The sequence below is a fragment of the Rana temporaria genome, chromosome 3 (genome assembly GCF_905171775.1).
Source record: "Rana temporaria chromosome 3, aRanTem1.1, whole genome shotgun sequence".
NCBI classification, from domain to species: domain Eukaryota; kingdom Metazoa; phylum Chordata; class Amphibia; order Anura; family Ranidae; genus Rana; species Rana temporaria.
Window position 1 is genome coordinate 132,198,687 of NC_053491.1, and position 14,106 is coordinate 132,212,792.

Sequence of the window (14,106 nt, forward strand, 5' to 3'; positions counted from 1 at the left end):
GACAATTGAGAATGTGAAGTGAAGTGAAGGAATGCAAACATTTAAATGCCCGCCCCCTTAATCCTGTGCATTAACGTGATATGGGATAAATCCTGATTTTCTGATCTTCTTTACTAATCTCTAAATATGTGTTTTGGCTAATGTAATCATCATCAACATGATACACCAACAGTAGTTATTGTGGCGGAAGAGTGTAGAACTTAATAAAGACATTAATACATAATTAAATTACTTCTATTATTTGTAACAAATATATGCATGCCTCCTCTCTTTCACTAATTTCAAAGAGCTCCAACAACAGTTGAGAGGATACAAAGTTACCACTTAACTACTTGAACATGCTTTGTGGCTCAAATTTCATAATCTCATCTGTTGACTTAGTTTCCACACTTGACATTTGTTTGATATCTTCATTAGTGCTATAAATACAGTAGGTCTGTAGATTTTCCCAGCCCTATTCTTTGAATAAATAAACGCAAATTTATTTTGAAAAAAGCCTCCTGTGTCCAGTTGTTTATTTTAAAATAGAAATGTCAAATAGCCGTAGTCAGCTGTGGATTTGTTTAATAGAACAAATGAATGCACTGCTTATGAAAATCAGATTTGTAAGGGGCTCTTGTATTTAAATGTTATTGCTTTCTATTGAAAATGTCCTTGAACAAATTGAATCACCTCTATGCAATTTTGCAATCTGCTCTTAGCCTGCACAGAGTAGACTGTAAGTAATCTATTCAATAAACATCCTTCCAAGACATAGAAGACACCCTGCACTCCCCTTTCAGCCTTTGTATGAAATGACTTTGATCCCCAGCAGAAAATAACTGATTATCCCTCTATAACAGCTGACATGACTGATGCAACCAAGTGTCTCTACACCAAGAATACTTGACTTTTGTATACAGGAAGCTGAGTGAGATGATTAGAAGCGGATTTACAGCTCTGTTCGGAGACTAATCCCCTTTGCTGTGTCCTGACTTTGCAAATCCTCTAGCAGTTTTCTACAATGACATTTTACTATTTAGACCAAGCTTTGTGTGCTCAGCTTTTATTTGTGAATGAAGTCCTGGTAGTGTATAGTGAAAACATGTAAAAAAAAGGATATGTTCTTATATAAAGAAAAACAATAATTATAGATTTTGTTTTGCAAACATTTTAAGAATTATAATGGTTTTTATGATGATCATCATTTACGCAATATAATCATATTTTAAATATGCAGGTTTTAAATCAATGATACGCATTGATTGAGGTGCTGTTCAGAATGGAACATAATTCCTAAATAATATATTTACATTTGGTGGTCAGGGTAACATAGGACTGATCTTGCAGCTTTAGCAAGCAGATAGTTAAATCAATGGTTGTTGTACCTTCCAAAGCTTCTAGCAGCTGAATGTTGTATACTAGGTTGGATCTTGTATGAAGCCAGTATTGTCTTGTTCTTGCTGCTTTCTCCTGTTAATAAAGATGAACTTCAGGCAAGCAGCTAAATGCCCAGATGACATGCATACAATATAAGAGAGGTATTTTACCTAACACAGTATTTGTATTTTTGTCCATCTGATCCTGAAACTTGCACTACAGCTGCAAATACAGCAGCAGCTGAATTTTAATATATGGACACTTACCTGTCCTGGGTGCCTGTGATGTCAGCACCCAAAGTCGATCTCTCCCTCGGCTCTCGGGTGCCCCCACCACCATCTTCGGTAAGGGAATCAGGAAGTGAAGCCTTGCGGCTTCACTTCCTGATTCCCTACTGCACACACGCGAGTCGCGCTGTGTGACCCCACTGGTCCCTGCTGTCTTCTGGGACCTGTGTGTCTCCCAGAAGATTGCGGGCGGGACAGAGTAGGCGACAGACGTGGCGTAGGTCACCGTGGTGATCTATGCCCGTAAGTGGGAGAACATACGTGTATTACACAGATATCTGCTCCCTCCTCCCCCCTGAAAGGTGCCAAATGTGACACCGGAGGGGGGGTTCCAAAAAGCCAATTTTTGGGTGGAACTCCGCTTTAAGTAAGATTTATATACTAAAAACTAGCTATACTTTCTCCCTGTATATCCCACTTCTTATTATTTTGGAGCTCTTTATATTTCCTCTCAATAAAAGCTGATTGTTTCTGTTTTGTCTTGGTTTTACTTGGATGATTTATTTTCAAGAACTATTTGGTGGCTGAGTTTGCTATCATTTATATTTTTATAAATGGCTATGACTGCCCAAAAAAGTTTTGGCAAAAACAGACAGCTACAGTATATTGTATGCATATAACCGTCTTTAGGTTTTATATTTCTCAGGTGCCAAAAGTGCTAGAAAGTATTTAGCTAAGCTTTTCCTTTGCTGTATTCTGCTTTTCTGATTGCAAACAACTGTTGTATAAGTATTAGGAAACACAGTTTAAAGTAAAACTTCTTAGAGTCTTGTATTCTTTAAAAAGATAATGAGGCCACTTTAAATTCTGCAGAACTGCAGGAAAAGGCAAAATACCTTTCTGACAATGCTTCTGTGTCTTATCGAACAAAGCGTCGGCAGTCACAGCTTGAGATGTAACTTAAATCAATATTTCCAATTGGCATAGAAGGAGCTGCGTACACTTTCCCAATAAACGTATTCTGAACAGAATCTATCGATCCTTGTGCAACATGTTATTAGATGTGTAAAGGACTTGATAAAAACTATTACATGACAATGGATGACAAAGACCACTTGTCTAGATCTGCTTTATCAAATGTGTAACTGCTTGAATGCACTCTGCGAGTTGCATGCATTTCTGAAAGAACATTCCCTTTGAGAGAATCTGCAATTATGACTTGAAATGCACTCATTTGACCAAATAATACATTTTGTATTTAACTTACACTTATAAAAATGAAAGAAAATAATTATTTGAGAAGTAAATTGATAAGATAGGCAGTGTAGACCCATAGTTTGCAGCAGAAAACAAAGCAATGTGATTATTGTATGAGTCATCTATAGCTATCTAATAACTTTCTGCAAAAATTGTTGAACAGTTGTTGTCTCTTTTCTATTCAATCAAATGCTTTCCATTAGTAATACAGGACAACAATTGACTAATTTTGTCTAGTGATGACTGTATTGGGGAGTAGTAATGAGCAGAGGAATTTAATAACTTTTTGCAGCATTTGATCTAAAATGGTTTTAAATTGTTGCTATTAATGAATTAATTTCTTTCTCAATTGGTCAAAAAGGAACTACTGTATTTATTGGCGTATAACACTCACTTTTTTACCCTTAAAATAGAGCGTAAACTGTGCCTGCGTGTTATATGCAGGGGGCTGTGGAATTATTTTTTCCTGAAACTTCCCTCTTAAAGTTAGGGTGCGTGTTATATGCATGTGCGTGTTCTACGCCGATAAATACGGTATATTTGTATTGTGCACCTATTCAAAAATTGCCTGTAAAAAATTACATGTTCCCTTTTTGTAGACAAGTGGGAAATCTCAACAAAACAGAGATCTGTAGATTTTTAGATTTCTCTCACCCTGTTGAATATTTAATTTATACCATATAATAAAGAGTTAAGTAATAGGTGAAAATCCACATCTTAAAGCAGTAGGAACGAGGCCATAGATCATGGGTGCTCAACCTGTGGCTCTCCAGCTGTTGCAGAACTACAATTCCCATGAGGCATTGGAAGCAGCTGACAGTTACAAGCATGACTCTCGAAGGCAGAGGCATGATGGGACTTGTAGTTCCGCAACAGCTGGAGAGCCACAGGTTGAGCACCCATGCCATAGATGAACTGGAACTGACTCAAAACATATTCAGTTGATCTCACCTCTGTAGAACTCAAGAAGCTAGCAGGTGACCCAGCCCAAGTAGCTAAATTATGCCTTTTGGGCAAACTGACCATTTAGAGCTGTTCTAAGCAAAGCAGGAGGTGCAGGCTTCTTAGCTTAGCTGCAGTAGCTCTGTAACTGTTCTCTGGCAGCATTTGCGGAAAGTTTCAAAGATCACCTTAAAGTGTATCTTTAGATATTAAACTGTGACTATAGGGCCGCGTACACACGATCAGTCAAAACCGATGAAAACGGACTGAAGGACCGTTTCATCGGTCCAAACCGATCATGTGTGGGCCCCATCGGTCAGTTATCCTTCGGTCAAAAAAAAGAGAACTTGCTTTAAAATTTGACCGATGGACGCCTAACCGATGGGTCAAAACCGATCGTTAGTATGCAAAAGCATCGGTCAAAATGCCGCGCATGCTCAGAATCAAGTCGACACATGCTTGGAAACATTGAACTTCGTTTTTTTAGCACGTCGTGTGTTTTACGTCACCGCGTTCTGACACAATCGTTTTTTTAACCGATGGTGTGTAGGCACATCAGACCATCAGTCAGCTTAATCGGGTAACCGATAAAACGGTCCTTTAGTCCGTTTTCATCAGTTTTGACTGATCGTGTGTACGCGGCCTAAGACATACTATTTCTTTAATACTTCCATTCTCTGATGAACATTTGCATCATACTAGTTAGTTCTAGTCTAGGATTGCTGGAATATGTGTTTGCCTAAAAATAGAATGAATCAGTTCATTATCTTAATAACAACCTCCTAATTGCAGCAGTTCTAATGCCGCATACACACAATTGGTCAAACCGATGAGAACGGTCTGATGAACCATTTTCATCGGACCAAACCGATCGTGTGTGGGCCCCATTGGTTATTTATCCATAGGTTAAAAAAAGCAATCTTGGTTTAAATGTAACCGATGGATACCTAACCGATAGAAAAAAAACGATCGTTTGTAGGCACGTCCATCGGTTAAAAATCCACGCATGCTCAGAATTAATTTGACGCATGCTTGGAAGAATTGAACTTCGTTATTTTTTCAGCACATCGTTGTGTTTTACGTCACCGCGTTCTGACACGATCGTTTTTTAAACCGATGGTGTGTAGGCACGACTGACCATCAGTCAGCTTTATCGGTTAACCAATGAAAATGGTCTATCAGACCGTTCTCATCAGTTTGACCGATCGTGTGTACAGGGCTTAAGATTGATTAGGAATAGGAGTTAACAAATTGTAACTAATCATTGAATGATATAAAGTATATGTCTGCAACATGCTAGACCAAAACCTGTCCAACTGAATTTTTCTCCATTCTTTGAACAAAACATTAAATATATATTGTTCTCAAACCTTAGGCGTACAAGACGGCAAGATATCAGAAATGGTGACCCACTAACACACTGTTCAGATCTACAACACCAGGGTAAGTAGAGAACATATTTTTTTTTGTGAAAATTTGGAAAATCTGAACATAGTTTTGAAGAAATAGATGTAGGCCTGGTATGACCTTTGTTTTTTAGCTGTAGGTTTTGCGTTTTCTAAGCCTAACTAGGCCTGTTTTGAATTATTTATTACGGTTTAAAAACTATATTTTTTAAGACTTTAAAGCAAAACCTGTACTGCCTTCCAGGATTTTAAAGCACCATCATTCTTGTCTTTACAGGGCTCATTGAGCATGTATTGTATTTACAACCAACAATGTGCCTGTATAGATCTAGTAGAGTTTACAAATTGCTGCCATATTTTCTGTTTGTGACTTTGCAAGTGTTTTGTGTCCTTGCAAGTGAATGAAGGACAGAGTGGCTCGTGTAATATATATCATGGGCAGCCTTTGTATCATGAGTCATTGCATAGAAATTGCACACTATTCTTTATTTTTGATTTGTGTCTTTCCTGTTATGATGACAATCTTAATCTCATCTTTGCAACATTTGATCAGTTGCTGTATTGTTTTATTCACTGTGAAGCCTGTTATAGACCACTTTAAGAGATTTTTTTGTAATGCCCTTTTATTGGGTACATTATGACTTTCGTATGGAATCACAAATGAGGGCTTATTATGGGTCCTTCGGTGTGATTATCATTCTTTTTATTGTCTTTTTGTAAGGAGAGCAACATATGTGTTTTATTATGGTATATAGTATATAAAAAAATAGAGTTATTGCATTCATAAATTCTCTTTTTTTTCTTGGCTAAAGCTTTCCTGTGAAAGAAAAACGAAAAACAAGGGCAAACTTTTCATGGAATTAGAAATTGGAACATTTTGAAATAAAAAAATCACCTGTACAATGTACTACATTTCTATTCAATATATATATATATATATATATATATATATATATATATATATATATATATATATATATATACACGCACACATTATATATATATATATATATATATATATATATACACAGGGCTTTTTTTCAGGGGGAACTCAGTTCCACCACCTCTGGCTCAGACCCTTTGGTGCCTGCTCACGACAAACACTTGTAAACACAGAAGTCTGGTTTCTGTGTTAACAAGTGACAGCTCTGCACTGTGTGTAACCCCCCTAAACTCTGCACTCTGTATGTAATGCAATCCTCGTATTTAATGCCCCTTTAAGACCCTCTTACTGTTCGGGAAATCTGAACATGGTTGTGGTTGAGTTCCTGCACCTATTTTCTGAGAAAAAAAGCTCTATATATATATATATATATATATATATATATATATATATATGCTTGAATGAATCCACTGAGCTTAAACTTTAGGCCACATCACCAAATCAAATTCACTTGCATTTAATGCAACCATCCTGATGCTAACCAATATCAAGTATTTCCACGGTGGCCTTAGCAGGTCATGAGAGAATTGAGGGCAGAGACATTAACTAACCTGCTCTCTCATTGGAGAAGGCATTTGCTATGTCTTTTCCAGGAAAACTGACAATGAAGTTTAGTAGAACCTATTCCTATCCACCGCAGTGCTGAAAAGGAAATAATGGATAACATTATTCATTTACACATTCATTTAACATAGCTTTAGTAGAAATATAGACCAACTACTTCCTTTGGTCATAAATATATGTAATACAAGTTTTAAATGTGACTGTGTCGGTCTTAGGTGTTCTCCAATAACCAGCTGAACCTCTTCAAATGTGTGCTTATTGTTAACAAAACCATAGATAAACTGTAAAACAAATCCTCAGTGATATTAAAATAACAAACATGTTACACTTAACTGCCCTCTGCAATAATTTTGAACAGAGCAGCCCTGATCCTCCTCTTCTGCCCCCCCACCCCCCACATTGTACATTGTTGGTTTGAGATTGGGTTTAGGTATGTATTTGGGGGCTAGGGGTGCTCTGCATGCAGATAGTTTTTTTACCTTAGTGACCAGGCACGCAAAGGCAGAGTATGCTCGGGCCAGATAGGGGCACGCATACGCAATCGCCCCTGGTCACACATGCTGACATAACACGCATGAATGAGATGACCCCACAGCTGTAGGTGGCCCCGCCCCATCAAATTAGGACGGGGGAAACCTCCCTTATACACATCGCAGCTCCCGAGCCGGATGGTGACCAATGCCACCAAAAGGGAGCAGCACCAGGAACCCAAATCAGCCTATGGGAGAAGTGGTACCAAAGCATTGAACAGAGCAGCTGAAAAAGGCTAATGAATGTTGTAAGTAATATGGCTAGTGGTGGCAGCAGTAAAAATAGAGAAGGAATTCCGCGCTGGAAAAATTACACAACAAAACTTAAAAATGCAAGCCAGCACTGGAGGATAAATTCAAATAGAAATCCCAATAGTGATCAGTAACAATAAAGTGCAGCGCAAAGACATATAAATTAAACAATAGTGATCAAATGTACAAAAATATAACTCTGATAAGAACACAAGAAGTCCATAAAGTGCATCAGTGAAAAAGGTCCAAAAGGTGCTCCAAATAATGTAGTGACTAGTTGTGATAAATCTCAAAATCTGTGATCAACAGGAAGGTTCCTCCACCAATAGCTAAAGATGGCCCCTCACCTCAGCCATTCGACCATGGCTAGGTCACAAAACTTTTGAAAAACCTCCAAGGTAAGTATAAGGACGCTTCCAAGCTTTAAAAGGTTAACAGCAGGCAGCAGACGGCTCAGCACTCCCAAAGACCACGGAGAAATATATAAGACAAAAAGGGGACAGACTAGTGCTCTCTGTCTTAAACTGGATTTAATAAATAAAAATATCAAAATAAACTCACATAATAAAACACTCAGAGCCGAGTGTGAAGCGTGACAGCATAACACGGAGCTCCAGGGCTTCCGAATCTTTACACTTCCTCACACGTGTGGAGAGCCCCACGCTGAGGAAGTTCCGCCCATAGGAACGTAACGCGTACGAGGGGGAGGAGCTTCGTGACGTCACCCGCGCTCGCCGACCCAACGCCGACGTGTGAGCTGTGTAAAGATTCGGAAGCCCTGGAGCTCCGTGTTATGCTGTCACGCTTCACACTCGGCTCTGAGTGTTTTATTATGTGAGTTTATTTTGATATTTTTATTTATTAAATCCAGTTTAAGACAGAGAGCACTAGTCTGTCCCCTTTTTGTCTTATATATTTCTCCGTGGTCTTTGGGAGTGCTGAGCCGTCTGCTGCCTGCTGTTAACCTTTTAAAGCTTGGAAGCGTCCTTATACTTACCTTGGAGGTTTTTCAAAAGTTTTGTGACCTAGCCATGGTCGAATGGCTGAGGTGAGGGGCCATCTTTAGCTATTGGTGGAGGAACCTTCCTGTTGATCACAGATTTTGAGATTTATCACAACTAGTCACTACATTATTTGGAGCACCTTTTGGACCTTTTTCACTGATGCACTTTATGGACTTCTTGTGTTCTTATCAGAGTTATATTTTTGTACATTTGATCACTATTGTTTAATTTATATGTCTTTGCGCTGCACTTTATTGTTACTGATCACTAGTGGTGGCAGCAGACCAAGGTTGGGATAAATGGGTGCCTTCCACCCGGGTTCAATGAGCAAAAAGAAAAAATGGTCTAATGTGACCCAAAAAACACATCCATTCCAATATATACAAAACACAAAAAGTAACCCCAAGACTTTAAATGAGGTGAATGCAGTTAGCCAGTAACAGGACACAAGTAAATACCATATCAAAGTTTATTAAAAATGATCATGCATACATTAACATGAAAAATTGCCAAGCCGATGAGCTGATAACAATGTATTATAGTGTCATTACATGTATAATATATACATTGCAATATACGCAGGCATAAAGAGTGATCCTTCGCATTTCACAAGACCATGCTCACTTCATCAGGGGTAGATGCGTGTGTATTACAGCTGTAAAAAAATATGATAAACCACATAGGTATCTGCACAATAAGGGTATCGTGACAAATTATTATTATTATTATACAAGATTTAAATAGCGCCAACAGTTTGTGCATTGCTTTACAACATCGAGGAAGACAGTACAATTACAATACAATACAGGAGGAATCAGAGGGCCCTGCTCATTAGAGCTTAAAATCTAGAAGGGAGGGTCAAGTGGAACAAAAGGTAGTAACTGTGGGGGATGATCAGATGAAAATACAGTTTTAGGTGTGGGTAGGAAAGGCTTCTCCAAAGAGAAGGGTTTCCTGGGATTGTCTAAAAGCCAATAGAGTAGGACATAAGTGGACAGATTGGGGTAAGGCATTCCATAGGCTTGGAGAGGCTCTGAAAAAGTCCTGGAGGTGAGCGTGGGACGTGGTGATGAGTGAGCTAGTGAGCAGGAGGTCTTGCGAAGAACGAAGAGATTGGTATTTTGAGACTAGGCCAGTGATGTAGCTGGGGCAGAGTTGTGCATGGCTTTGTAGGTAGTCATTAGTATTTTGAATTTAATTTGTTGGGTGAGCGGAAGCCAGTGGAGGGATTGACAGATGGGAGTAGCAGACACTGAGCGATTAGTAAGGTGGATGAGTCTGGCAGCAGCATTCATGATATATTAAAGGGGGATAGAGCATGTAGAGGTAAGCCAATGAGGAGGGAGTTGCAGTAATCAAGGGGAGAGATAACCAGGGAGTAAAATAAGAGCTTTGTGGTGTCATTGGTTAGAAAGGGGCGTATTTTGGAGATGTTGCAGAGGTTGAGGCGGCAAGATTTGGACAGTGATTAGATGTGGGGCTTAAAGGAGAGTTCAGAGTCCCGAACTACACCTAGAACCTTGGCATGCAGGGATGGGCTGATAGTTGTGCCATTGATTTCTGACAGACAGATCGGGGGAGGGGCACGTGGGGGAGGAAAAATTATAAGTTTGGTTTTGGATAAATTAAGTTTGAGGAAGTGGTGTGACATCCATACTGATATATCTGATAGTAAATTAGTGATACGTGAGGAGAATGATAGAGTGAGTTGAGGGGTAGAGAATTGGTCTACCAGAAATGGTGAAAGGGGTCTGAAACATAAGGCCCCATACTCACCATTGGCTAGATCAGACTTCCAGATACTGGATTCCCAGAGGCAGCAGCAATAAATGTCCAGCTCAGGAGCTGAGGAGGCAGGAGAAACCCAGACTCAACAGAGCGCAAACAGAGGGCAGGCATGGCCACGGTGTGTGTACTTGAAGATCTCCCAATACCCATTGAGAATATTAGCTGAAACATAATTGCTTGTTTATGAATTAATACTGTCATAGCAGCATAAATATAAAGTAGTACTATGTAAATGTGTATATACATGAGCCAAACTGGTCCAATATTGGTATGGACTTATAAAGTGAAAGACGGTAATTTTAGTAATATAAATAAGCTGCTTCCCTCAAAGTGCAAAATGCTGAAACAAATAAAAACAGGACCATATAACACTGTTTATTACAAAAGGATTAAAAACATATGCCAAATAGCTGCTTACATGAGTTGGTGCCTTTGCCTGGAACTGAGGATAACAGCATGAGTCACCAGGCAGATAGATGGTGCAGCCATTCAGCTTCCACTTGTTTAGACTGGCGTGCGTTCCACCACTGTGGTGTAGTGAAACTGGAAGTGGCCGGAAATGACATGACCGGAATGCTCCTCGATGTACGTTTCGTCTTACAACGTCATTAGATGTTAACCACTTGCCTACCGGGCACTTTTACCACTTTCCTGCCTAGGCCAATTTTCAGCTTTCAGCTGTTGCACATGACAATTGCGCGGTCATTCAACACTGTACCCAAATTATATTTTTAAGACAGATAGAACTTTATTTTTGTGTATTTATTCAACACTGGGTTTTTATTGTTTTCTAATTTCTGTTAGAAAATTTTTAAAATACGTAATGTTTCTTCTTTTCTTCTTCACTGATATGTACTGATGAGGCACCACTGATGGGCTTTGATAGGCGACACTGATGGGCGCTGATAGGCTGCACTGATAGCCACTGATGAGGTGGCACTCATGGACACCAAGCAGGGGGGCACTGATGAGGCTGCACTGATAACTACCACTGATGAGCACTGATGGCATCACTTATGGGCACTGATGAGGAGTCACCAATAGACGGTACTAATAGGCAGCACTGATGGGCACTTATAAGGAGGCACTGCTGCACTGATGGGTACTGATAGGTGGTACTAATAGGCAGCACTAATGGTTTGCACTGATTATTAGTGTAAATGTTCCTGTCAGAATTGCTGGTTACCAGCTCTCCTTTCCTCACACTATGACAGCTCGTAAGGAAAGGACTGCCGATAACTGACAAGTCTGTTTACAATGTGATCAGCTGTGATTGAACACATCTGATCACATGTAAAGGGCTGCTGTGATTGGCTATTTACCTCGACCTGTGATCAGCAGGGTCCGAAGAGGGCACACAGGGTTCTGGGAGGACGTCCATAGATGTCCTCTCAGAACAAGCCGACCTCAGAAAACTAAATCAGCTGCCCAGAGCTGCATGTCTGGGGTGACTGGCAATAGGAATTGTTCATGCCTGGGAATGGACTGACAGAATCCCAGGAGCCAGGATACAATTTCTAGCATCTGGAACCTGCGATTTGTCGAGCCCTGAGTTAACCTATGTGTGCCAATTACAGAGATCTTTTTTTGGAGCCCCACTGTAAAACATGCACCCTTTACATGGCTTTTGGTGAACAAGACATCAGATGCAAATTGGCTAAAGGTAGAATGGAGAACCCTCCACTCCTAGAATGTTTTTTTTTTTTTCATGAAACTGTGAAAGAGACAGGAAGGATGCTGACTTTTGTTGGCTGCTGTGCTGATACAAATGTTTCAATAGTTTAAATGATCAACTTGAAACAAATATGTAAATCAAGAATTTCCTGGGTTTGAATGAGTGCAAAAGCCAGACAACATGCATTTTTAGAATGAGCACATCAGCCTATATGTTTTCCCAGTATTGGTTTTCTTAGTAAATGAAGGACAGACGAAGGAGCATTTTATTTCTAATCAACTTATTTGAAGACCTTTTTTTAATGTTTCCTGCATTTTCTATGGACCTCTTACTAAACTACTGCAAAGGGGTTAACAATTAACATGTTCTCCAGTGGACAAGTTACACATAAACCCCCAAAGTCCAGTACCCCTTCCTGGGCCATTGATAGTGTGAAAGATTTTTTTTTGAGGAAAACTAATCTGGGACCTGACAGATATTATTGCAAAAACAGAATTGTAATTAATAATTTATCTCTAAAAATTGTTTTAAAAATTGTACCCAATCTCCAGCATGAAACATAAACATTACATAAACATTTTCTTTTTTTTTATGGTTGAACTGGATGGACTTGTGTCTTTTTTCAACCTGACTATGTAACTATGTAACATATTTTTAAGGGTTATACAGCTGAATCTTGCAGTTGCTTGCAAGCATAATCATTAATGATTTGTAATGACAACTTTATATTTATGACTGTTAATGCCTGGATTACATCTAATATCCATGGAATGCCTGCCTATTGGCAGTAAACTAAGAATCAAACTTATTGCATTTACAACCACCCTGTTGTTTAGATGATATTGGACGAACTTTGTATTGATCCTTGGCATTTCATATTAGATCAAGTGAAATGGTTGCAAACCATATTTTGTCTATTTAATACAATGTGAATAACTTCTATCAGTTATTTTCTGTTACCTCATATAAAAAGGTTTGTTCTTGACTGATTGTTTCTGAATATTCACTAGCTGTAAGATTTGATGTTTCAAAAATATATGCATATACCGCTATTTTAGAATTGTACACAGATTGACACATGGGTCTTATTCAATACATTTCATATTCTTATTTTCAGTAACCTATTGCAACCAATCAGAATTCATTTTGTACTTGTCTGACCTCCTCAGTGGCTGCTTTGGGTTACTGAACCTAATTATTGGCACTCAAGGAGACATACAGCTAGATTCACGTAGGGTGTTCTAACTTTGCAGCGGCGTAGCTTGGCGTGTTTAGACTACGCCGCCGTAAGTTAGCGAGGCAAGTACATGATTCAAATAGTACTTGCCTGCTAAGTTACGGCGGCGTAGCCTAAATCGGGCGGGCGTAAGGGCGCCTAATTCAAAATAGGCTGATGGGGGCGTGTTTTATGTTAATTTGTGTTGACCTTACGTTATTGACGTTTTTTTGGAACGGCGCATGCGTCGTCCGCCTACATTTCCCAGTATGCATTGCGGCAACATACGCCGCACGGGCCTATTGATTTCGACGTGGACGTAAATGACGTAAATCCCTATTCACGGACGACTTACGCAAACAACGTAAATAGCGGCCATACTTTAACATTGGAAACGCCACCTAGGGGGCATCTTTAACTTTAGGCGGCCTATCTCTTATGGAAACGGCGTATCTGTACTGCGTCGGCCGGGCGTACGTTCGTGAATAGGCGTATCTAGTGTTTTACATATTCTACGCGACCGCAATGGATGCGCCACCTAGCAGCCAGCCTAAATATTGCACCCTAAGATAGGACGGCGCAAGCCGTCGTATCTTACATAGGTTTAAGTGTATCTCTGTTTGAGAATACACTTTAACTTAGGTCGGCGCAGATTCTGAGTTAGGTCGGCGTATCTACTGATACGCCAACCTAACTCTACCTGAATCTAGCTAACACTCTTTATTAAATAAGACAGATAGGGGTTCATTTAATAAAGGCAAATAGTCTGCTTACTGAGCTCTGTGACCATGCCTGCGGGACCCGACCCACGGACTCGATGTCCGTTTTTGTCCCGCGATCGGGTCACAGAGCTGAAGAATGGGGAGATGTCAGTGTAAACACAACATCTCCCCGTTCTTTCTAGTGACATGTCACTGATCGAATGCTCCCTCTCATCGGGAGC

The 14,106-nt window shown here is 39.6% G+C and overlaps 1 protein-coding gene across 1 annotated transcript in view; it reads left to right on the forward strand.

Annotated features, from left to right (window-relative positions):
- The window catches only part of SEMA3A (semaphorin 3A), a 294,077-nt gene that overhangs the window by 251,502 nt on the left and 28,469 nt on the right, over positions 1–14,106 (forward strand). The window contains exon 15 of the mRNA XM_040343438.1: positions 5,161–5,228. Within this exon, the coding sequence (XP_040199372.1) occupies positions 5,161–5,228 (68 nt within the window). The remainder of the gene's footprint in view (positions 1–5,160; positions 5,229–14,106) is intronic.